At 44.9% G+C, this 26,645-nt stretch overlaps 1 protein-coding gene across 1 annotated transcript; it reads left to right on the forward strand.

The window, feature by feature from the left end:
• Positions 1-16,892: 16,892 nt before the first annotated feature.
• On the forward strand, positions 16,893-26,158 carry PSMD7 (proteasome 26S subunit, non-ATPase 7). Its single transcript, XM_040409966.1, has 7 exons — positions 16,893-17,029; positions 19,063-19,154; positions 20,042-20,134; positions 20,213-20,310; positions 21,689-21,769; positions 23,494-23,585; positions 25,639-26,158. Exons 1-7 carry the CDS (start codon positions 16,956-16,958, stop codon positions 26,087-26,089), a joined length of 981 nt encoding a protein of 326 aa, XP_040265900.1. The 5' UTR covers positions 16,893-16,955; the 3' UTR covers positions 26,090-26,158.
• Positions 26,159-26,645: the final 487 nt, after the last annotated feature.

The raw sequence follows: 26,645 nt of genomic DNA on the forward strand, positions 1-26,645 counted from the left end.
AACCCCCCTGATACATACGATCGCCTCTTATATCCTGACACTCTCGCGGCGTGCGTTGCTTGGTAACTGGACTACACATCTCCCGCTGCTAAATTAAAGGTGTAACGGAGCAAGTCTGCGGAGCCGAAACACGTGAAGCGTTGTCTACTACAAATATTACTTGCATCGTTGGGCTGAGAAATGTAAATGTCACACAGAGTAGTAGTAACAGTTTAGCAAATGCTGGAATTGTGCAAATATCAAGAAAAGGAGAATGAAGGGAGCACAATTCAGAATATTCTCACGAATGGAAATATTTGACAGAAATCCCTGTATTTATTATTATGGTTTTTACCATTTACGTGTGCTGTCCCGTCTTCAAGGATACCACCAAACTGTGCCGGGGCATACGGTCCATACAATCAGCCCATGCTATGGGACCCCTGGAGAGAGAGGGCCCATTCCAGGTTACAAATCGTGAGTATCTGCCCAGGGATCTGGTCTCCAGTTGCTGCAATGGAAACAGAATGGGGGCAATGGGACCCATGTCTCAGGGGGTTAGGTGTGCAATACTGTCAAGCGGAACTGGAAACGGCACAATTTTTGTATTTATAGTATTTGCTATGGGACGCCCATTCCCTGAGGACGTTATTGTTTAATAGGGTATCCTTTGGTTTTATAGGAAACTGATCCAGGTGTTTATGAGACCTGCCATTTTGTCCTATTGTGTCAATACATATAACCCTGACAGCTGTCCTAATATAGGCAGATTCTCAGTGCAGATGCCGGCCCAATACAGTACAATGTATGAGGATTTTTATAAATGAACACCCAGCAATTTCAATGGGTTCATTTTATAAAATCGTTATTTTTTTTTTAACAATATCACTAGGTCTTATAGTTCATAGTTAGTTCCAGTGGTCCTACATCACTTTACCGGAAATTGTGCTCTTCCAAGAATGCAAGCCACTGGAATAATCTACGTGCGGACGCTGAGCCAGCAAAGAATGCAAAAAAATAAAGAAAGTAAGCTCTGAAGTCTGCAGACGTGTAATACACGACCATGTTTACAAGCAAGGAAACTGCTGCAGATTTATGGTGTTGGTATTACACTGCAAACCTGCAGCAATTTACGGTAATAGAGAGGTGGAAGGGGTTTTCAAAAGCCCATCCACACACAGATGTCACGTTTTGCTGTGGACTGCAAGTGAAAAAGTGTACAGCAAAAATCCATGACAAAAATATGTAAGCTGCAGGTCTGAAAGAGTCTGCTACGTGTGGACATACCCTAACGGTCAGGTTTCTGGAAGCCAAAATCAGGAGTGGGTCATAAAAGGACAGCAAGTCTACAGGACAGATACTGGATAACCTCTTTCTTGAATTCAGTCCCGATCTTGGCTTCTAAAACTGCGCGAAGAAACCTGACAGTGTGGCCATACCCTAATAATTCAGGATCAGTACAAGATAGGTTCAGTAATGTCATGAATTTTCAAAATTGCACAACTTTTGATCTAGAATCATTTTATACCTACAAATTCCCTAAAATGAATCAGCACTTATCACCTATCCACAGGATGGCTGTGGTTGGGTCTGCAACGCCTGGGGCCCCCATAGATCATCATGAGAACAGGGGTCCCGTGTCTCTTTTGAATGGAGTGGCAGTACGCATTTGGTACTGTCTCTCCATTCAAATGGGGGACACGTGACCCCTGTTCTTGTGATCAGACCCTAAGCAATCAGACACATATCATCTATCCCGGGGATAGGTATAAAGTACTGATTATGGGACAACACCCTTAGGCTCCATTCACACGTCCGCAAATGGGTCCGCATTCATTCCGCAATTTTGCGGAACGGGTGCGGACCCATTCATTCTCTATGGGGACGGAATGGATGCGGACATCACACAGTGTGCTGTCAGCATCCGCATTTGCGGAGCGCGGCCCCGATATTCAGGTCCGCAGCTCCGCAAAAGATAGAACATGTCCGATTCTTGTCCGCAGCTTGCGGACAAGAATAGGCATTTCTATAGGGGTGCCGGGCGGGTGTGTTGCGGATCCGCAACACACCACGGACGTGTGAATGGAGGCCTCTTTTCTGTTTACGGGCCGTTTTTTGCATTCCGTATACGGTACCATTCATTTCAATTGTTCCGCAAAAAAAACTGAATGTACTCCGTATGCATTCCGTTTACGTATTTCCGTTCCGTTGAAGGATATAACATGTCCTATTATTGCCTGCAAATCACATTCCGTGGCTCCATTAAAGTCAATGGGTCCGCAAAAAAACAGAACACATAAGGAAATGCATCCGTATGTCTTTTGTATCTGTTCCGTTTTTGCGGAACCATCTATTGAAAATTTTATGCCCAGCCCAATTTTTTCTATGTAATTACTATATACTGTATATGCCATACGGAAAAACAGAACAGAAACGGAAACACAACGGAAAGAGGCCTTAAGGGGTTCCCTTAGACAGGAATCCCTTTTCAGATGTGCAGGCAGGGTTCAGGGGTTAAAAAAAAAGACTCAGCTGTCGCCGGTTCCAGCGCCGAACTCCCATCTCCTCCGCACTAAGGTGCCATCTATGCACATATCACTGCTGCCGGCCAATCAATGACCTCGCTAATTGGCCAGCAGTGGTGACGTGCAAGTAAGGGCTCATTCACACGAACGTGTGAAGCCGGTATCCGTGCTGTGGACCGCAAATTGTGGTCCGCAATGCACGGGCACCGTCTGTGGGGCAGGCGCATGGGGATCGCAGGCCCTTTCACTTGAATGGCTCCGCGATCCTTCTGTTCCGCAAAAAGATAGAGCAAGTTCTATCTTTTTGCGGTGCGGAAGCACAGAACGGAACCCCAGAAAGCACTCCGTAGTGCTTCCGTAGTGTTCAGTTCCGTTCTTCCGTTCCGCATCTCCGGATTTGCGGACCCATTGAAATGAATGGGTCCGCATACGTGATGCGGAATGGCCATGGAACGGCGCCCGTGTATTGCGGATCTGCAAATGCGGTCCGCATCACGGCAACGGGCAGCACGCGTTCGTGTGAACGAGCCCCAAGGCTACATTCACACGAACGTATTTTTTTTGTGTCTGTTCCATTTTTTCTTTTGCGGATTGGATGAGGACCCATTCATTTCAATAGGGTCGGCAAAAAATGCGGACAGCACACCGTGTGCTGTCCGTTCCATAGCCCTGCAAAAAATATAGAGCATGTCCTATTCTAATAGGCAATATTACAATAAATCCACAAAAAAAACGGATGCAACACGGATGCAGGGATGGACTGGCCATAGACCTTACAGGAAAGTTTTCTGGTGGGCTGATGCCCAGGGGGCCGCCTGAGCCAGTGGAAGTTTTTGGGGATGTATTTTGTTCTGCTGGCAGTATTTTGTGATGGACTGTGGGGTGGTACAATGTACCGCAATATGGTATTGCTGGCCCTGCCTTCCATCAAATTGGACCCGAATACAAAACGGGGCCACTTTTAGTATTTTTTACAGGGTCACTTTAAGTTCCCAGTCCGCCCCTGCACAGATGTCACACGGACCTCATCCGTATTTTTTTGTGGATCCGCATTTTGCGCACCGCAAAATACATACGGTCGTGTGACTGTAGCCTAAATGGCACCTCACATTTCCAGTCCAGTGGGGACTAAAAGGCAAGGAGAAATGAGCTTGGAGCTGGAGTCTGCAAGTATGAAACGGGCTTCTCAGATGTTAGAGTACCCCTTTAACTTTTACCTTGTTTCTACATTATATGATGCAATGAAGATATGATATACGAAGTTGCTGAATTCTGAAGATCTGAGAGGAAAAGTGGCTTTTTCCAGTACAATAAGACAGCAGACCGTTATAACGAGAAGGTTTGATGAGAATTTTTAACATACTTCCTGGCATGCGAACATAAAAAATGATGTTAATCTGCAATAAAAAGTAAGTAAAGAATTGAAGTTTGATGGCCATACAGAGAGACAAAGGTGAGCGCGGTTTACCGTTACGGGTATGCTCATCCATTGTTCCAAATGTGAAATCTTTCAGTGCTACAGTTACTGTCTGACATGATTTAACAACAGTAAATCCTTCTTTAACGATGTCAAAGGTTTTCGGGGAATTGACTGTATTTCACCAACAATATATTTCTTCTTGATTACCAAGTGGTTAAAATGATTTTAAACCAAGACAGCAAAATAAAGCAGTAATAAAATCAATAAAAGGTGCTTAAAACATTCCTCCTATTAGGTAATGGCATTTAAAGTATCCGTAGCTTGTAATGGCACTTAGGATATGCCCAAAAATCAATGGGCTAAATTACTTATTGAACTAGTTAATTTGAACATTGAGTTTTATACGTATATTGATAAAAAAGACAAAAGAGACCGTCATAGCGCGCCATTTATCCTATGTTAAGAGCAATGGCACCCTCTGCTGGACAAAATTATTACCGTCATCCTAGGCTACAAATATGCCCTAATATCCGCAGATTTTAATTGTGTACCAATGTATTTCCTTTCCTTGCATTTTATTGAGTTTTTAACAGAGAAAATACCATGAGAAAAGAACAATATAATATTAGCAGAAAGGAAAATGTTTTATTGTATATGGAGACTTCAGCAAGTGGCATTTACCATGTAGACAAAGTGAATACAAGGCACTTACTGATGTATTGTGATTGTCCATATTGCCTCCTTTGCTGGCTGGATTCATTTTTCCATCACATTATACACTGCTCATATCCAGGGGTTATGACCACTGCTGCCGCGCATATATGAGGTGGCCAGGATAGGAGCTGCCGCGCATGCGTGCCTATGTGTACTTTGACAGTTCTGGCCACCAAAGAGGCTGGCGCTTTTTCCTATAATGTGCAAGCACGATCACCACTGATAGATTGAGGGGTGGTCATAACCCCTGGAAACAAGAAGTGTATAGTGTGATGGAAAATGAAGAAAGCAGGCAAAGGAGGCAATATGGACAATCACAATACATTAGTGAGTGCCTTGTATTAACATTGTCTACATGATAAATGCCATTTGCTGAAGTGAGAGGACCCCTTTAATAGAGAATCCTAATAAATAGCACAACAACATTTCTATCTTCTTTTTAGGGTCCATTCACACGTCCGCAATTTCCTTCCGTATTTTGCGGAACGGAATTGTGGACCAATTCATTTCTATGGGCTTCGGAATTGCGGATCCGCACTTGCGGATCCACACTTGCAATTGCGGACAAGAATAGGCATTTTCTATTAAGTGCCGGCGATGTGCGGTCCGCAAAATGCTAAACCCACATCGCCGATGTCCGTGTTTAGCGGATCCACAGATTCGTGGATCCGCAAAACACCCACGGACGTGTGAATGGACCCTTAGTCATTGAACGGTTCCCCATAAAAAATAAAAAATATGGATTCACAACCAATATGGCTACCATAATACACTGCTCAAAAAAATAAAGGGAACACAAAAATAACACATCCTAGATCTGAATTAATTAAATATTCTTCTGAAATACTTTGTTCTTTACATAGTTGAATGTGCTGACAACAAAATCACACAAAAATTAAAAAATGTAAATCAGATTTTTCAACCCGTGGAGGTCTGGATTTGGAGTCACACTCAAAATTAAAGTGGAAAAACACACTACAGGCTGATCCAACTTTGATGTAATGTCCTTAAAACAAGTCAAAATGAGGCTCAGTAGTGTGTGTGGCCTCCACGTGCCTGTATGACCTCCCTACAACGCCTGTGCATGCTCCTGATGAGGTGGTGGACGGTCTCCTGAGGGATCTCCTCCCAGACCTGGACTAAAGCATCTGCCAACTCCTGGACAGTCTGTGGTGCAACGTGACGTTGGTGGATAGAGCGAGACACGATGTCCCAGATGTGCTCAATTGGATTCAGGTCTGGGGAACGGGCGGGCCAGTCCATAGCATCAATGCCTTCGTCTTGCAGGAACTGCTGACACACTCCAGCCACATGAGGTCTAGCATTGTCTTGCATTAGGAGGAACCCAGGGCCAACCGCACCAGCATATGGTCTCACAAGGGGTCTGAGGATCTCATCTCGGTACCTAATGGCAGTCAGGCTACCTCTGGCGAGCACATGGAGGGCTGTGCGGCCCTCCAAAGAAATGCGACCCCACACCATTACTGACCCAATGCCAAACCGGTCAGCTGGAGGATGTTGCAGGCAGCAGAACATTCTCCACGGCGTCTCCAGACTGTCACATCTGTCACATGTGCTCAGTGTGAACCTGCTTTCATCTGTGAAGAGCACAGGGCGCCAGTGGCGAATTTGCCAATCTTGGTGTTCTCTGGCAAATGCCAAACGTCCAGCACGGTGTTGGGCTGTAAGCACAACTCCCACCTGTGGACGTCGGGCCCTCATATCACCCTCATGGAGTCTGTTTCTGACCGTTTGAGCAGACACATGCACATTTGTGGCCTGCTGGAGGTCATTTTGCAGGGCTCTGGTGGTGCTCCTCCTGTTCCTCCTTGCACAAAGGCGGAGGTAGCGGTCCTGCTGCTGGGTTGTTGCCCTCCTACGGCCTCCGCCACGTCTCCTGATGTACTGGCCTGTCTCCTGGTAGCGCCTCCATGCTCTGGACACTACGCTGACACACAGCAAACCTTCTTGCCACAGCTCGCATTGATGTGCCATCCTGGATAAGCTGCACTACCTGAGCCACTTGTGTGGGTTGTAGACTCCGTCTCATGCTACCACTAGAGTGAAAGCACCGCCAGCATTCAAAAGTGACCAAAACATCAGCCAGGAAGCATAGGAACTGAGAAGTGGTCTGTGGTCACCACCTGCAGAACCACTCCTTTATTGGGGGTGTCTTGCTAATTGCCTATAATTTCCACCTGTTGTCTATCCCATTTGCACAACAGCATGTGAAATTGATTGTCACTCAGTGTTGCTTCCTAAGTGGACAGTTTGATTTCACAGAAGTGTGATTGACTTGGAGTTACATTGTGTTGTTTAAGTGTTCCCTTTATTTTTTTGAGCAGTGTATATCCCACAGAGGTTGTCACCAAACTTTACCAGACTTTACAATGACAAGTTTTCCTCCATTGCACTGTACATCCTTTTTCATGTGTGCTAGAAGTCTGAGAATGGCTACTTTCACACTGGCAGCAGCAGGGTCCGGCAGGCTGTTTCTGACGGGGGAATAGACTGCTGGATCTGCGCTAACGGTAGCCCACTGTGCCGCCGCAGCATTCACCTCTAGGCATGTTTGCCGCACTGCGGCCGGACCTCTGGCCCGCCCCCATTATAGTGAATGGGGACGGAGCGGACTTCCGGCAGTACGGTGGACTACCGTTGGCACGGAAGTGGGAAACTAGCCAAAGATAGGCGAACACCGTTCAAATGTCTTCATTTCTATGTAAAGGTAAAATTGCTCTTTAAAGGGACATTCCCACGATATAATGTTATGATTTTCCATGGAGCATCTATTCATATGACTCTATGTTTTGTCATCCCTTCATTATTCCTGCTGGAAGTTATAAATGAATGGCTAGCAGTGTGCAATGAAGTTCCAGCTGGGTGTTACCAGTTGAGGGGGTGTCGCTGCACAATTTGACAGTGTCAGACTGTGCAGGGACTCACCCTCAACTGGTAATGCCCATCTATTGCAAACTGCAAGACATTAATTCATAACTTCTATCAGGAATAATAGAGGGATGGCACAACCTAGAGTCATAAGAATAGATGCCCCAGAATTGTTATCACATGGGGAATGCAATTAGTTACTAAAAATGACTTGTCAGGAGAGGGGACGGGTCCTTTTTAAGGCAAAATGGCTTGTGTGCCCCCACCCTGGCACTCAGCACCCGAAGCACATGCCTGGGTAATTCTGGTTAGAAGAAGCTACTATTAGGTTGGTGAGAGTCCAACCAAGGGGACCCCCGCTGATTATGAGAATGGGGGTACGTTCTTCAAATGGAGCAGCTGGTTATAGGACTGCCAGAGATAGCCAAGAACTGTACTCTGCTATCTCCAGCAGCCCTATAGAGAATGAATGAAGCATCAATGTGCATGCTCGACCTGCCACTCCATTCATTTCAGGGTACTAGGCATCTATTCTCATGATTGATGTGGGTCCCATTAGTCAGAGACCCCCACGATTCTGTTAGTTATCGACTATCCTGGGCTTGAATACATTTTTCTAAGCAGAATACCCCTTTAACGTACAGAGCAAAGATCATTGATCCCAATTTATCTGCAGATGAAAATTGAAACCATTTAGCAAAAGGTCAGTTTTTAAATATATTTATGTAGTTATACTCTTATGAATGTTTGCAAAATACAGAGCAGTATAATCATCAGCACATTCAGGAAAATGCAAGATGATGGCTTATCGTTATTCAGGCCTAACACAAAACACATATGTCAATAGCACAAGTGATCTTAAGTCAATAGACTTTTACTGCTCCAGCAGACCTTTTTACAATGATTTGTCCTTACCTGAAAGTCTTATTGATTTCCCTGCCGGGCCAGGCCCTGGTTGTCATTACCATATTTAAGCTGTAAATAAATATATACATAAGTACATCAATGCAAAATTGATTACCGTAAATGGTTAGTACGTCAGTTAAACAACTAATTTACCATAACCCATATGTCCACCTCCCTCACCACCCCCATCTGTAAGAGAAGCACTTCTCAGAACTGATTCACTATTGCAGAACAGATACTGTAAACACAGAGATAAATAGATAGATAGATAGATATGAGATAGATAGATAGATAGATAGATAGATAGATAGATAGATAGATAGATAGATAGATAGATAGATAATAAATAGATAGATAGATAGATAGATAGATAATAGATAGATATATAGATAGATAATAGATAATAGATAGATAGATAGATAGATAGATAGATAGATAGATAGATAGATAGATAGATAGATAGATAGATATGAGATAGATAAATAGATAGATAGATAGATAGATAGATAGACAGATAGATAGAAAACTATTTAACCTTCTGTATAGCTTAGGTGGTGGGGTTCACATCGTGTTTTTGCTATTTGTTTAATACACATGTTCGGGGAAAAAAGGATACAAAAGCATAGCACACCACTCTTTTCTATCCCACAGAGTCTTCTAAAAACAGCATATGTTAATGTACACATTTTTTTTCACAACTGGACTCTATGGTGACAGATGCCACTGTATGGCATCTGTTTAATGCATAGGTTTTTTGTATGGCAAAAATGTGATGTGAACCCACCCTTACTGAAAATGTATGAGAGATGTGCATAAAATGCGGTATAGAGTAATATTCATAGACCTAAAGGTATATTTATGAATAGCATGCCATAGATAGATAGATAGATAGATAGATAGATAGATAGATAGATAGATAGACAGATGGATACAGTATCTCACAAAAGTGAGTACACTCGAAATGTTGTAATTATTTTACTATATCCTTTCCTGGGACAACACTAAAGATCTGACCCTTTGTTACAATGTAGAGTAGTCCGTGTACAGCTTGTATAACAGTGTAAATTGGGTGTGCCCTCAAAATAACTCAACACACCGCCATTAATGTCTAAACCACTGGTAACAAAAGTGAGTACATCCCTAAGTGAGAATAGCCAAATTGTACCCAGTGTCAATATTTTGTGTGGCCACCATTATTTTTCAACACTGCCTTAACTCTCTTGAGCTTGGAGGTCACTAGAGCTTCACAGGTGGCCACTGGAATCCTCTTCCATCCTCCATGATGACATCACGGAGCTGGTGGATGTCAGAGACCTTGCGCTCCTCCACCTTCCGCTTGAGGAAGCCCCACAGATGCTCAATAGGGTTTAGGTCTGGAGACATGCTTGGCCACCTTTACCCTCAGTTTCTTTACAAGGCAGTGGTCGTCTTGGAGCTGTTTGGGGTCGTTATTATGTTGGAATACTGCCCTGTGGCCCAGTTTCTGAAGGCAGGGCTTTACAGTTGAAAGAAAATGTATGTAAACCCTTTGGAATGATATGGATTTCTGCACAAATTGGTCATAAAATGGGATCTGATCTTCATCTATGTCACAACAATAGACAATCACAAGTATATATTATGTAGTATGAGACTGGCACTCCCTCGCATGGAAATAGAGCAATAGTAATAGTGTTGTTACACAATATTTAATTGGCAAAATATATTAAAATACAACATCACAATACAATATTAAAATAACAATCGCTACGCCGCTAAGGCGTTTGATAGTGTGGAATGGAGGTATTTGTGGGGGGTCCTGAGAATTATGGGCTTTGGTGAACGGTTCATTCAGTGGGTACAGGTTCTGTATTCTAGCCCTAAGGCGAGAATTAGAGCTAATGGAGGATTATCAGACTGTTTTCCCCTCGCCAGGGGTTCCAGACAGGGATGCCCACTGTCGCCCTTATTGTTTGCTCTTGCAATAGAGCCGTTGGCGGCGCATATTCGCTTATCTACAAGTATAGAGGGGTTTAGATATGGTGAACTGCATAATAAAGTGGCTATGTACGCTGATGATACCCTACTTTTCTTGGGCGATACTGGTGCGTCCCTGGATGCGGCCATGGCATTGATTGACAGATTTGGTAGCTTTTCCGGACTACGGATAAACTGGCAGAAATCCTCTTTGATGCCAATTGACGGGCAGGCCCTGGTAGGCAGACAAGTAGATAGTGTGGTGCCCTGGGTGGATAAATTTAAATATCTGGGATTACATATAACACCGAGACTAGCGGATTTTGAAGAACTAAATCTATCCCCTTTGCTAGCTACTTTTAGGCTTAAAGTGAGGTCATGGTGTAGGCTCTTTCTTTCGGTGGTAGGTAGAGTTAACCTTTTAAAAATGGTTATGATGCCCCAACTGTTATATATACTGAATAATGCTCCAGTTTGGATCCCTCTGGATAGATTTAAGAAAATTCACTCTATATTTAGAGATCTTACTTGGAAGTATGGACAGGCTAGGATCAAACTGGAGACATTGCAGTATTCTAAGTCGGAAGGGGGCTTAGCTGTCCCTAACGCATGGATTTATTTTTTGGCCTCCCAATGTCAGCATTTTAAGGGATGGATTGATCTACAAGCACCGGATATGACTGGGCAGATATTGCAGCATTGGCTGGGCAGTCGTGACCTCATGGGCATTCTGGAAGGTTTAGGAATGCATGCAGGGAGGGAAAAACTTCCTCTGATTGAACTCATGAAAAAAGTTTGGGCAAAAGTGAAGCTGCTAAGAGGAGTGGGAGGTATTAGTGAACTTTCACCTATTGGAAAGAACCACTTGTTGCCAGAACTATTGGCCATACCAGGACTTAGGAACTGGGAAACTTATGGAGTGACGAGAATTGGACAATTAATTAAGGACAAGACATGTAAGTCATTTCAAAACCTGCAGCAGGAATTTAATATCCCGAAGGAGTGGTTTTATAAATATCTTCAAATAAGACATGCCCTTGGGGTCACGATGCGGAAGGGATGTGTGATAGCTCAAATGGAGGTGGTCCATAAGCTTGTTCTTCCGTCGGGAGGGGGAAAAAGAGGGTTAATATCACAGGTGTACGCTCTTCTAATGGAAAAATTCTTAGAGGGATATCCGCTTTCAAGAATGAAAAAGTGGGAGGCTGACGTGGGAGATATGTCTAAGGATATGTGGGAAGATATTTTAGAAGCAGTCCCCAAGGTGTCTCTAAGTGAACAGGGCAAACTGTCCCAACTATTTATTATACACAGAGTGTACAAAACACCGGTGTTCCTGAAAAAGATAGGAGTAAGAGGTGATGACAAGTGCCCAAAGTGTATGGAAGATGGTGCAGACTTGTTACATATGTTGTGGTCTTGTCCAGTAGTTGCTAATTATTGGGAGGAAGTTGTAGAGATGATTAATAGTAAATTGACATTAAGAATTCAAAAAGATCCTAAGGTGTGTATTCTGGGGTATGTGTCTGAAATTGGAGGAAATGAACCGGTTAGGGTAGCTGCGGGGAGATTGCTATATGTGGCCAGGAAACTGATCGCTATGAGGTGGATCCAGGGGAGTCCGCCCACACTGAGTGAGTTTGAACGGAAGGTGCATGACATGCTGGTACTCGAAAAAGGGGTGTTTGTGAAGAGAGGGTGCCCTCAGAAGTTTGAAAAAATGTGGACTGAATGGTTATCTCATACCCATGTGGTTATATAGTCAGGTGATGGTCAAGACCAATGTTAGGGTTGGGGGGTTAGGGTAGGGTAAGGGGGGGAGGGAGTTTGGAAAGGTCAAGTTTCTGGTAATTTTTTTTTTTTGCCCATAATATGTTTTAGCAAAGGTATATGTATTGTATGGATTCATGATAATACTGAGTGGTGATATACTTATGAGTATTGTTGTTCACTGAATCTGCATAGTGGATAATGTAAAGAAAGAAAAAGTCAACATATTGTATTATGTTATAATATGTATTTATTGTTTAATAAAAACGATTTGATTCAAAAAAAAAATAACAATCGCTGCAGCGGAGACAATATCAGTCCCTAAAAATACCTAAAATCTAAAACTTCAATAAAAACTCAAAAAATGGCTTAAACAGAAGAAAATACGCCTTCTGGGGTGGCCCAGTCAGAGTCCTGACCTCAACCCGATTGCGATGCTGTGGCCTGACCTCAAGAAAACGATTCACACCAGACATCCCAAGAATATTGCGGAACTGAAACAGTTCTGTAAAGAGGAATGGTCAAGAATTACTCCTGACCGTTGTGCACGTCTGATCTGCAACTACAGGAAACGTTTGGTGGAAGTTATTGCTGCCAAAGGAGGTTCAACCAGTTATTAAATCCGAGGGTTCACATACTTTTTCCACCTGCACTGTGAATGTTTACATGGTGTGTTCAATAAAAACATGGTAACATTTAATTCTTTGTGTGTTATTAGTTTAAGCAGACTGTGATTGTCTATTGTTGTGACTTAGATGAAGATCAGATCACATTTTATAACCAATTTGTGCAGAAATCCATATCATTCCAAAGGGTTCACATACTTTTTCTTGCAACTGTATGCTCTGCTTCAGTATATCACAGTGCATGCTGGCGTTCATGGTTCCCTCAATGACCTGTAGCTCCCGACAGCCGGCAGCACTCATGCAGACCCAAACCATGACGCCCCCACCACCATGCTTGACTGTAGGCAAGACACTATTGTCTCTGTCCTCCTCAGCTGGTTGCCGACACACACACTTGACACCATCTAAACCTAATAAGTTTATCTTGGACTCATCAGACCACAGGACGTGGTTCCAGTAATCCATGTCCTTTGTCTGCTTGTCTTCAGCAAACTGTTTGCGGTTTTCTTGTGCATCATCTTTAGAAGAGGCTCCTTCTGGAACGATAGCCATGCAGAACAATGTGATGTAGTGTACGGCGTATGGTCTGAGCACTGACAGGCTGACCCCTCACTCCTTTAACGTGTGCAGCAATGCTGGCAGCACTCATACGTCTATTTTAAAAAGACCTCTGGATATGACGCTGAGCATGCGCACTCAACTTCTTTGGTCGACCATGGCGAGGCCTGTTCTGAGTAGAACCTGTCTTGTTAAACCGCTGTATGGTCTAGGCCAGGGATCAGCAACCTTCGGCACTCCAGCTGTTGTGAAACTACAATTCCCAGCATGCTCCATTCATTTAGATGTGAGTTCTAAGAAGAGCAGAACAAGTATGCATGCTGGGAGTTGTAGTTTCTCAACAGCTGGAGTGCCGGAGGTTGCCTACCTCTGGTCTAGGCCATCGTGCTGCAGCTCAGTTTCAGGGTGCTGACAATCTTCTTATAGCCTCGGCCATCTTTATGTAGAGCAACGATTCTTTTTTTTCAGATCCTCAGAGAGTTCTTTGCCATGAGGAGCCATGTTGAACTTCCAGTGACCGGTATGAGAGCGATAACACCAAATTTCACACCTGAGACCTTGTAACACTAACGAGTCACATTTCAGCCATTTTCAATTAGGGGTGCACTTACTTTTGTTGCCAGCTGTTTAGACATTAATGGCTGTATGTTGAGTTATCTTTAGGGCACGCCCAATTTACAATGTTATACAAGCTGTACACTGACTACTTTAGGCCAAATGCACACCGCCGTTGTTTTGGTCCGCATCCAAGCCGCAGTTTTGGAGGCTCGGATGCGGACCCATTAACTTCAATGGGGCAGAAAAAGATGCAGACAGAACTCCGTGTGCTGTCCGCATCCGTTGCTCCGTTCCGTGGTCCGCAAAAAATATATAACCTGTCCTATTCTTGTCCGCATTTTGTGGCAAAGAATAGGCAGTTATATTAATGGCTGTCTGTGCCGTTCTGCAAATTGCGGAACGCACACGGACGCCATCCGTGTTTTGCAGATCCGCGGTTTGCGGGCCGCAAAACACACAACGGTCGTGTGCATGAGGCCTTACATTGTATCAAAGTGTCAGATCTTCAGTGTTGTCCCATGAAAAGATATAATGAAATAGTTACAAAAATGTGAGGGGTGGACTGACTTTTGTGAGATACAGTAGATAGATACATGAACTTTTCCGCATTTTTTCACGTTATACCCACAAACTTAAATGTATTTTATTGGGATTTTATGGGCTAGACCAACACAAAGTATGAGTATATGTGAAGTGAGAAGAAAATGATACATGTTTTTCAAAATTTTTAATAAATAAAAAATCTGGAAAGTGTGGCGTGCATTTGTGTTCAGCTCCCCTGAGTCAATACTTTGTAGAACCACCTTTTGCTGCAATTACAGCTACAATTCTTTTGGGGTATGTCTCCATCAACTTTGCCCATCTAGAAGCTGAAATTTTTGCCCATTCAAAATAGCTTGCGCTCAGTCACATTGGATGGAGAGCATCTGTGAACAGATTCTCAATGGGATTTAGGTCTGGACTGTGTCGGCCACATGAAGATGCTTTGATCTAAACCATTCCATTTGTAGCTCTGGCTGTAAATTTCGGTTCGTTGTCCTGTTGGAAGGTGAACCTCCACCCCAGTTTCATGTATTTTGCAGCCTCTACCAGGTTTTCCTCCAAGATTGTCCTGTATTTAGCTCCATCCGTCTTCCCATCAACTCTGACCAACTTCCCTGTCCCTGCTGAAGAAAAGCCTCCCCCCAGCATGATGCTGACACCACCACGTTTCACAGTGGGGATGGTGTGTTTAAGGTGACGTGAAGTGTTAGTTTTCCGGCACACATTGCATTTTGCATTTAGGCCAAAAAGTTAAACTTTGGTCTAATCTGACCAGAGTGCCTTCTTTCACGTTTGTTGTGTTCCCCACATGGCTTGTGGCAAACTACAAACGAGACTTCATATGACTTGTTTTTAAAAATGCCACTCTTCTTGCCCCTCTTTCATAAAAGCCAGATTTGTGGAATACACGACTAATAGTTCTCCTGTGGACAGATTCTCCCACTTGAGCTGTGGATCTCTGCAGATCCTCCAGAGTGACCATAGGCCTCTTGGCTTCTTCTCTTATTAGTGCCCTCCTTGCCTGGGCTGTCAGGTGGACGGCCATGTCCTAGTAGGTTTGCAGTTGCGCCATACTCCTTCCATTTTCGGATAAGGGACTGAACAGTGCTCCGTGAGATGTTCAGAGCTTGGGACATTATTTTTTTATAACCTAACTCTGCTTTACATATCTCCACAACTTTATCCTTGACCTGTCTGGTTTGTTCCCTGGTTTTCATGATGCTGTTTGATCACTACTGTTCTCTAACAAACCTCTGAGGCCTTCACAGAACAGCTGTTGTTATACTGACAATACATGATATACAGATTGACCCTATTGTGGTGGGGACCTATTGACTTGAATGGGTCCACGAACCGTAAAATACAGCAAAAGATCTTTTGCGGTGCTGAAGCACAGACCCATAGGCCCACGGAAGTGCTTCAGAGTGTTTCCGTGGGATTCTGTGCCTCCACTCCGCAAAAGATAGGACATGTACTACCTTTGTCCGTATATTGCGGATCGCTGACCCATTAAAGTCAATAGGTCCGCACCGCAGCACGGAGTTCACACAGCCGGTGCTATTTGCGGTCCACAATACAGGCACCGCGGCCAGATGATCATGTGAATGAGCCCTAAATATACGCATAGGATTTTTTCTCGGTCAGGTTGTTAAGAATTCCAATAACCGTTTTATTACTTATATTGGGAAAATGTAAGTGACAACCACTACTGCCGCCATTACAGCTCCATGGGTGTTGCCTAGCTATGCATTGATGCTTCTCTCATACCTGTACATCTGTCTAAAAGGAACCCATTTAAGACAGTAATATGGACTCTCATGAAGACAACCCCTATGCATATATGCTATTAGACAATAAAGATGTCCTGGGGGGGGGGGGGGGGGGTTCCTGTGCACCGTACCCCTACTAAAGATAAGAGCTTGCTCTAGTAAACTCCGCCTAGCCAAGTATTTAAAGGGGTATTCCCATCTTGGACATTGGAGGCATATCGCTAGGATATGCCCCAAGTGTCGGATACTCGGGGTCCACCTCTGGGACCCGCATCTATATTTCGAATAGCGCCTGCCCACGCACAGTCGCCCTCCATTCATTTCTACGGGACTGCCAAAAAAATGGGAAGTGCTAGTTACTTGCTGTTAGCCCAGGTGCATGGTGAGTGTAATAAGAAAGATGGGGCGTCATGGTGAGGCAACTGTCATTCACAGCTTATAAAAATTCTTAGTGAAACCATAGCACAGACTATCATGGCCATAAACAGATGAAATATTAACATAATAAATCATATCTGCACATATAGCAGCTAAGTATCGCTATCTGATAATGTATGGGTGATATTTCAAGGCGTACAGTTACTTTCTGTACCAGTTGCCTGCACAAACATGGCGCCCGCCTCAGGACGGCGGAGCACTTCCGGCGCGCTGTGCAACCTGGGAGCGGTGTTTCCGGAAGTAATGCGAAGCCGCGTCAGTTGTGGTTCCGGCCGGTGTGTGAGAGTCATTGTAGCCGGAGAAGATGCCGGAGCTTGCGGTAGAAAGGGTGGTGGTTCACCCGCTGGTCTTACTCAGTGTGGTGGATCATTTCAACAGGTGAGCCCCGCATTCTTCACGGAAGTCTGCTGAGTCACCGGCTGGCAAGGCCTCCATTACCAGACCCGGCTTCAGCTAGGCCTACAGCCGCACGGTGACAGGGCACTTAACCTCTGCCGTGTCATCTGCTCATAACCCATCTGGCTATGGAGGATGGCATAGATTGTGTGGCTGCAGGCGCATGGCATAGGAGTCTGGTGGGCACGCTGGTACTTGTAGTTCCTCTGTAGGAGTGCAGCCATAGAGAAGTCCTGATATGTGACAGTGGCTGCACAGACTGAAGCTGGACGCGGTCGTAACATAAGTGACCTTCTTTATCTAGGACTTCCGACCCATTAAAGGGGTTCTCCGGGCTTTTATTATTGATTGGTCATCAATATTAGATCGGTGGGGGTCCGACACCCCGCAGCATACAGCTGATCGGTGGGGGTACTGTGTGTCGGACCCCCCTGCTGATCTGATGTTGGTGACCTATCCTGAGGATGGGTCATCAGTATTAAAAGCCCGGAGAACCTTTTAAGACAACTTAAAGGGGATTTCTCATCTCAGACAATGGGGGCATATCGCTAGGATATGCCCCCATTGTCTTATAGGTGCTGGGACCCGCACCTATATCGAGAACGGAGCCCCGAAAGTGAAGGAGAGTGCGCATGCGCAGCCGCCCTCCATTCATTTCTATGGGGCTGCCGAAAATAGCTGAGCGCTGGCTCTGGCTATTGCCGTCTGCCCCATAGAAATGAAGAGGAGCATGGGCCGCGCATGTGCGGCACGCTCCCATTCACTTCTATGGGAGAGGCGGGGATTAGCGCTTGGTGGTGGACGGACCCTGGGAAATCTGGGGTCCTCCAGCCACAGCGCTCCCCGCTCAGTTCTCAATATAGGTGCGGGACCCGCACCTATCAGACAATGGGGGCATATCCTAGCAATATGCCCCCATTGTCTAAGATGGGAATACCCCTTTAAATGCCATCAGCAGAATAAGGGAGGTAAGTGACTGATCAGCGGCGGTCTGATCGCTGGGGCCCCTACTCCCCCGTTTGCTTAGAGTGGTGGTCACACATGCGCACTGCTGCACCATTCACCTCTATGGGACTGTAGGAGATAGCCAAGCTCCTCCTGTACCGGACTATCTCCGGCAGACCCATAGAGTTCAATGCAGCCGTGGGCACATGTGTATGTCTGCCAGTCCCTTCTAACGGTGAGCATGTGCAGTCGGCAGGGGCCACATCAGTTAGACCGCCACTGATCAGAGTCAGACACGGGACCATTGCCCGCTTGTATGACGTATGGATCATAAACCATGAATGTCGGATCACTGTGGGTCCCTGTGATCTCGAGAGCAGGGGTTGCCTGGACCTCCAATCATAGTCGTTCTGCATTATAACCTATGGGCAGGGATCAGCAACCTCCAGCTGCTGTGAAACTACAACTCCCAGCATTCAAACTTTCTAGGTTGTTCATGGAACTTCCCTACAAGTGAATGGAGCATGGTGGGAGTTGTAGTTTCTGAACAGCTTATGTGCCAGCGGTTGCTAACCCTAAAAGGAGTTTTCTCATAGCCTATAATGTACCCTTTGTTGCCAAGAAAGCTGGGCCCTATTAAGTGTAGATTAATACATGTTTACCTTGATCTAGGGGATAAGCGTCTGTTATGTCTAAGGCACCGCTTTCCTAGATGGCAGCGAAGAAGCAAATGGGTATAAATCTAACCTCTCTGTGGAGCAAAGTATGGTGACCCATTGTTAGTGGAAAACGTGTGCCCCCAGCAGGCATGCAATATTTCCATTGACTACTCCCCCCCCCCCCCCCCAAGGGGGATGAAGCTGCAGATGGATTGTCTTGTCCATTATCCCGCAGCAAGGGCCTACATGGAAGTAAAGGGAATCATCCCCACCAGGACGAGCCTGCCTATTCAAAGCATAGAAGGAAAAGTAGTACATTTACAAGAGCCGTGCAAAAGTAAAGTTTGTAGACCATTACATCTCGCATACTCTGTCCTGTATTCATTTAATGTTTGTATTTTATACCCACAGAATTGGGAAAGTTGGAAACCAGAAGCGCGTGGTCGGTGTCTTATTAGGCTCTTGGCACAAGAAGATCTTAGATGTTTCGAATAGTTTTGCCGGTAAGAAGCTTCCTCAACTCTGTGCATTAAAGGGGTTGTCTCTACCGCTGTGACCCACACCTATATCGAGAACGGAGCCCCGAAAGTGAAGGAGGGCGCACTGCCCATGCGCAGCCGCCCTCCTTTCATGTTCTATGGGGCCGCCAAAAATTTCCGTTGAGCCCATAGAAGGGAATGGGAGAGGTGGCCGGTCAAGCGCGGTGCTCTCCCATTCACTTCTATGGGGAGCCGGCTTGTTGGTGGCCGGAACGGAGTCCTCCAGCCACCACCTTGCGGGGCTCCGTTCTCAATATAGGTGCGGGACCTGCTCCTATAAGACAATGGGGGCATATCCTAGAGATATGCCCCCATGGTCCATGATGAAACAACCACTTTAATAGACCTTATTACATTGTGTGCTTCTGCAGGATTCTGTTTTTAGTCATCTTGGACAACCCCTTTAAAGGGGTATTCCAATATACGTATGTCCCTCCACTCAGCCTCATCCAGCCTGGATGCGGTGTTGAGGGTTGGTCAGAGCTACAGAAACTGTAGAGTAGGCCGAGCCACACTTTGCGCACATGTGACAGGTCAGCCGGCATGACTCCACACTGCATTTACTATAAAGGTTTCTACGTGAGATCTGGTAATTTTATATTTGTCTGCATTGAAGCTGCCATAGATGATGCAGAACCCTTTTAATGGGAGTCCCTCATAAGATATTGATTGTGCAGGGTGTTGACATTGGCCTACTCACGATGCATGACATGTACCTCCTGCCAGGGATTTTATCACTCACGCATCCCACACAGGGCAGATACAGTACTATTTATCTGATGTCTTCAGGTTCACTTCATCTGATGTCTCCAGGTTCACCTGCTAACCAAAATGATTATCCCTTCCCTCAGTTCCATTTGATGAAGATGATAAAGACGACTCCGTCTGGTTTCTGGACCACGACTATCTTGAGAATATGTATGGCATGTTCAAGAAAGTAAATGGTGAGTTGCGCTTCTCACAGTGCCGTGTGCATTAACACACCCAGTGCTCATAATTATATCTCTGAAATGTTTCTTCAGCTCGAGAACGGATCGTTGGCTGGTACCACACAGGACCCAAGCTGCACAAGAATGACATTGCAATCAATGAGCTGATGAAAAGATACTGTCCAAATTCGGTACATTTTATTTATTGTTCAATGGCTTTGAAGTTGAGAAGGAGCTTAGGTTATGTTTAGAAAATGTTTGGTCCCTCCCTTTGGTGTGTATACTGTGAAAAGCTCCTGGCGAATCAATCAAACATATCCATTTGCTGGACAGAAGTCAAAAGAGCATCCTTTAGACCTCCATTGGGCTGATACACATCAGATTCCTTTTTAATTCATAGTGATGATCAGCAAACTGCTTTCCTCTACACCTTCCTGTCACTGCAAAAATACGTGAACCATGTGGTATACTTTTTTGACATTGTGACTAGTGATGGCCAGTTCGCATTGTTCGCCTGCGAACACATGCGGGCTGCCATCTTAAATTACAAGTCCGGCGAGGCACAGGTAAGCCCTTACCTGTGCCTGCGCCGCGAGCCGGTCTGAAACAAATGCGGTCAGCGGGAGCAGGCAGTTCCGAGAACAGCCCGATTAAAGGCACCCGGCGGCTGTTCTCGGAACTGCCTGCTCCCGCTGACCGCATTTGTTTCAGACCGGCTGGCGGCGCAGGCACAGGTAAGGGCTTACCTGTGCCTTGCCGGACTTGTAATTTAAGATGGCAGCCCGCATGTGTTCGCGGGCGAACAATGCGAACTGGCCATCACTGATTGTGACAAGTGGACAACATATGCCACTGTATGCCTATTCAATGATTGTGTCAGGAAATCTTCCTAGCGTATACTGCCAATGAAGGGCCTGAATGCTGTGTGCACAGAGCCTTAGATATAGTGCAGCTATAGGGAGATGTCTCTACACCAGAAGTAGCATCTTCTCTGTCCTCAGACCCAGTGAGCATCATCCTAGAAATGGTAAGAGATTGTGCATCACACAGATTTTGTTGCTATATGTAGGCATATATACATCATGGAGGGGGCTCTCCTCCATGAACAGTCAGAACGGAGGCCCCCTCTGTAAGGCTATGCTCACATCTCCGGTAATATGAATCAGCAGGCTTTTCCAGCAGAGAACAGCCTGCCAGAGTTCACCGGATCCGGCATTGCTGGATACTGCTGGACCTCTTAGATTGTATTGGGATCTGGCTGCTTTCTGGCTCAAGTGCAGAGTTTTGGCCGGACAAAGACATTACAGTTTCCATTATAGTGAATGTAGCCTAAGACCTGGACAAGCCATTTAGGATAAATGAGTGTGCACATATGAATCCCACCAGTGACGACCGCTGATCACCAGGTTAGAGAAGCCAGACTCACAGCGAACAGATGATCACCGTGCAGACTTTGCTTTGAAAAGGCTTGTCTTGGTGATACAACCCTTTAAGTGCTTGTCTTCTTTCCTCTATCAGATGACTGGATAGAAATGAGCTATCCTCATTGTTGTTTTATTTTACTTCTAGGTTCTTGTGATCATTGATGTGAAGCCGAAAGACCTGGGTCTTCCCACTGAGGCATATATCTCAGTGGAGGAAGTTCATGATGTAAGTCACTTGAATGATTCTCTATCCTAATGTTATTCCATGCCAGTGGTAGATTGTAGGCACATCCTTTCACCGTACGATACTGACTTCGTACTACATTGTAGGAATCGTTTTAAACTGAGCCAACAGACTTGTGTATATTGTTGGTTTTGGAAGGAAGCCACAGGGGTAACATATAAACTCTATGCCAGGGGTGGCCAACCTGCGGCTCTCCAGCTGTTGCAAAACTACAACTCCCAGCATGCCCAGACAGCCTACAGCTATCGGCCTACAGCAGGGCATGGTGGGAATTGTAGTTTTACAACAGCTGGAGAGCCGCAGGTTGGCCAGCCCTGCTCTATGCGTATGCATTTAACGTACTGAACCCCATGGTGTGTGTTACCAGAAGGAAAAACAGCGCACACTATGGGGGAAATGTATGAGTACTGCCACCATGACAACTTACCACCTATGCCCAGGATAGGTGATAAATGTCTGCTTGCCGTGACCCCCACAATCACGAAAATGGGGGTCTTGTTTTCCCCATTTGAAAGGAGCGGTCAAGCATGTGCACTGGTCTGCTCCATTCCTTCTCTGTGGGACTGCTGGAGATAGCAGAGTACAGCACTCCTACAGAACATAGAGCAGCACCATGCATGCATGACTGTTGCGCTATTCAAATGTTAAGCGCAGGGTCCCCATTCTTGTGATTAACAGGGGTGATGTTGTCAATTGTGGGACATCTTAAAATTAAACTAGGCAGGCAGAAGATGTACCAATTATATCACTGTGCTGTGTGATTTGACACATCTTGCAAGTCATATTAGGCTACTTTTACACTTGCCTTTAACTTTTCCGGTATTTAGATCTGTCATAGGATCACAATACCGGAGAAAAACGTTTTCACTTTTTTCCCCATTCATCGTCAATGGGGACAAAAACGAAACAGAACGGAATGCTCCAAAATGCGTTCTGTTCTGCTTGGTTGCGTTTCCATACCGGAGAGCAAACCAAAGCAAGCTGTGGTTTTCTGTGTGGCATGGGATGCAGAGCAAAACATTTTCTTGGACACAATAGAAAACGGATCCGGCATCCATTGACTTACATGCCGGATCCATCATCGCTATTTTAAAGATAATACAACCGGACACGTTCATAACGGATGCAGACGGTTGTATTATCAGTAACGGAAGCGTTTTTGCTGATCCCTGCCGGATCGGGCTGTGAAAGTAGACACTTTTCTCTTTGTTTGTGCCGCATGCCAATGCTAAATCCGGTTCATGTTAAGACTCTGCTTGGCCACATCCCCTTTTCTAGACGCTTCAAAACTGTCCATCGAGGTGCAACAAGCATCTGAAATATGTAAGAAATTAGGCGAATGGCATGTATGCAGTCACAGAAAAGAATGCACTATAATAATAGATGCAAGCATAACATATGGACTAAGCCCTCACTCTATTGATAAAATCTGAGACACTTGGTCAATGCATTTTGATCAAAACACATCTAAGCCCACCTACCAAGCGACAAGGTGGTCTCAGTGGCATGGCATGTGTGCAAGAGTTTTGGCACAATTTGAGCCGGAATTCTGGCATATTTTGCTTACTTTCCCATTGTGTCCATGATGAGAATTGCTCCAATGACAGTCTCCTTAGGTGCTGGGCATCGTCCTCTATAGTTCCCTATGGTTGCCATGCATGAATATTTATTTTTTGTTACTCCAACGTTGTGTATTACTCCATCAGGATGGTACTCCAACCTCTAAGACATTTGAACATGTGACCAGTGAAATTGGAGCTGAGGAGGCAGAAGAAGTAGGAGTGGAGCACTTGTTACGGTAATTTCTAAGCGTTCTTTTAAAAATGTCATATCTATTGTCTTCTCTTTATGTTATAGCTGTGTGCACTGAAGTCAGACTGTATGCAGATAGTGTGCTACCGTCTGAGATCAGCTCTCTGGTACCGGATTTTCAGATTGGTTTTATTACTACAACTCTTAATTCCAATAGACCACATCCCATGTGCTAAAAGTATTAACCTCCTCCTTCAGTGTAGTGAAAGTGGTTTCCTGCAGGTCAAAGGGCTCAGAGTGGGTTACATTTTATTTATTATAATTTTTTTTTTTTAAAGGCTTACTCTCCCTCATTGATACCTCACCACTCCTGCCCTGATGCTAGCTATGTCCCCAATGGTCTCTACATACTGGGTAGACACACAGGAAATGTCTACTCGGCCACTCAATGGCGGAGATGGGGGGGTGGGGTCATCACTGCGGTCAGTGATTGACTGATAGGACATTTGCTTGGTGTCCAGTTGGGAGCAGAAAGTAGAGACCGGCAGGGACCCTTAAGCTTTGAAACAGAAGTGGTGAGGCATTGCTTCTGTTATTGAACACGAAGGACGAATACTGCGAAGGCTATTTATTGTTTAAAAGACACCATTGTGATTGACCGTGCAGTTGATAATAAGCACATTGGGGAGGGGGGGAGCGTTCCTGAGTGTGATGAGCTCAGATAGTGAGTGTAATAGGCCAAACATGTACATTAGTGATAAATTACTGCACATTATTCACTTACTGACATTCTCATAATAAAGTTTTAAAACGGGAAAGAGGGACTGGGTATATCTTCTGGACCATGGGATGTGGTCAATTGAAATTATATGTGTTACTGGGAATCTCCCTTTCCGTGTCTTGGGGACATTACCCTAATTTAAGGTGAGAAGTCTATGTATGCTAGTTTTTTTTTTTTTTTTAAGAAGAATGAATATCCCTTTTAATTGGTAGTCAAATGGCCATTATACATAGGGTTCTGGCTATAAGTGGCCTGTATGCAGAAATCTGGAATTTAGATGTGTATAGTTAGAGGGGTTGTGTCACTCCAACACTCCAGTTACAATTATCATGTAGAGAAAGTTAATACAAGGCACTAATGTATCGTGATTCTCCATATTGCCTTCTTTGCTGGCTCCATTCAGTTTTCCATCACATTATACACGGTTCGTTTCCAGGGGATACGACCACCGCTGCAGTGCAGATACAAGGTGGCTGTGACGGGAGCTGCTGCGCATGCATCCCTATGTGCGCTACCATGGTCCCGACCACCAAAGAGGCGGTGCTTTTTTCCTATGGTTGCAAGGTCGACCACCGCTGCTGGATTGCAGTGTGGGTCATATAACCCCTGGATATGAGCCGTGTATAACGTGATGGAAAAATAAATCCAGCCAGCAAAGGAAACAATATGGACAATCACAATACATTAGTCAGTGTCTGGTATTAATTTTCTCTACATGATAAATGACATTTGCTAAAGTAAGGCAACCCTTTTACACTGATGTATATGGCAGGAAAACTCCCAGTGCATATGTTAAACTGACCCATAGACTCCCATCATACCAAGCGAGAGACCAAAAGGTTAATTTGGCCTTAGTTCAGCGATATACGCCATGGTTTCCACTGGATGCCATATATATCTGTTTTGGAGCCCATGAGGACATTTAGCAAACTGGGGTAAAGTAGAACTCCAAAGGAGCTCTGAAAATTAAAAGGTGGAATCTGATTGGTTGCTAGGGGCAATTAAGCCAGTTCTACCTTACACCAGTTTGATATATCTCCCCCGTATCTTGTATACATCTGGTGCCTACAGTAAATGTACACTGCAGATGCCGTGTGAAAAGACCTTAGACATCTGACTGCCAGTTCCCCTGACTCCTCCATAAATATGCATGCTCAGAATGGCCAAGCGTGCATGTTACTACCATAGTGGGGTTAGGAATAAGCTGATGCTAGGCATTGCTCATCTCCTTTGGACAGGATTGCGTGTGTAAATTCAAGTAAGGGGGCAAATGTGTATGGTCATCTCGTGATGCATTTACTTCTCTGTATTCCTGCAGAGACATCAAAGACACTACAGTGGGGACCTTATCACAGCGTATCACAAATCAGGTGCATGGGCTGAAAGGACTGAACTCCAAACTGCTGGATATCAGGAGTTACCTAGAGAAAGTATCTAGCGGCAAATTGCCCATCAACCACCAGATCATCTACCAGCTCCAGGATGTCTTCAACCTGCTGCCAGACGTAAACCTGCAAGAGTTCGTCAAAGCCTTCTACCTAAAGACTAACGACCAGATGGTGGTGGTGTATCTGGCCTCCCTAATCCGCTCAGTGGTCGCCCTTCACAATCTCATCAACAACAAGATCGCCAACCGAGACGCTGAGAAGAAGGAAGGGCAGGAGAAAGAAGAGAGCAAGAAAGAAAGGAAAGACGAGAAGGAGAAGGAGAAAGAGAAAGAGAAAGAAAAGAACGACGCAAAGAAAGAGGAAAAGAAGGAGAAGAAATGAGATTGTCACTGTTAGTATTTGTATGTATGCTGGTGGATTAATAGTCTAATAAAAATAAGATATGCCCGACCCAGCTGTCCTGTGTATACCGAGGAAGGGTCTACTATGGAAGCCACATGTCCGTCATGCAGTCTCGTGGTTTCCCACCCCAGTCTTTAGTGGGATCCTGCTACGTGCAGGGGTCATTACATTAGCTGTGCTTCAGGGGACACTATAAATACATGGATGCACTGGATGGACTCAGACTTTGTAATCTACTCAACCTGATTACCTGCAGCACATAATATTGTATATTACAAAGTGTGGGTGCAGACAGTTTTCTTTTCAATAAGCTTTATTTGTCATCATGCTGAACTTTTTATAGTTTCTTTAAATCGGAGTCCTGTAAAATTGAGGAAAATTCAGGTCTTTTGGGGGCAGTCCAGCTGTAATGTCATTTCTTGCTAAAAAAACAAAACAAAACATTAAAATTTCTTGTTTGTAAACTTGGATGTATTGTGTTTCAGGGGAAGTGGGACAATCCAGTATCTTAGATGATCCTAATGTAAGGCTTAGG

This window comes from Bufo bufo, chromosome 10 (assembly GCF_905171765.1).
Source record: "Bufo bufo chromosome 10, aBufBuf1.1, whole genome shotgun sequence".
NCBI classification, from domain to species: Eukaryota; Metazoa; Chordata; class Amphibia; order Anura; family Bufonidae; genus Bufo; species Bufo bufo.

Bases quoted from the DNA above. Each gene is read 5' to 3' on its own strand.
- PSMD7 (XM_040409966.1), top strand. From the start codon at position 16,956: ATGCCGGAGCTTGCGGTAGAAAGGGTGGTGGTTCACCCGCTGGTCTTA. The intron at 20,311-21,688 runs GTACATTTTATT...TTTTACTTCTAG, and splicing joins AAAGATACTGTCCAAATTCG to GTTCTTGTGATCATTGATGT. The intron at 21,770-23,493 runs GTAAGTCACTTG...TTACTCCATCAG, and splicing joins CAGTGGAGGAAGTTCATGAT to GATGGTACTCCAACCTCTAA.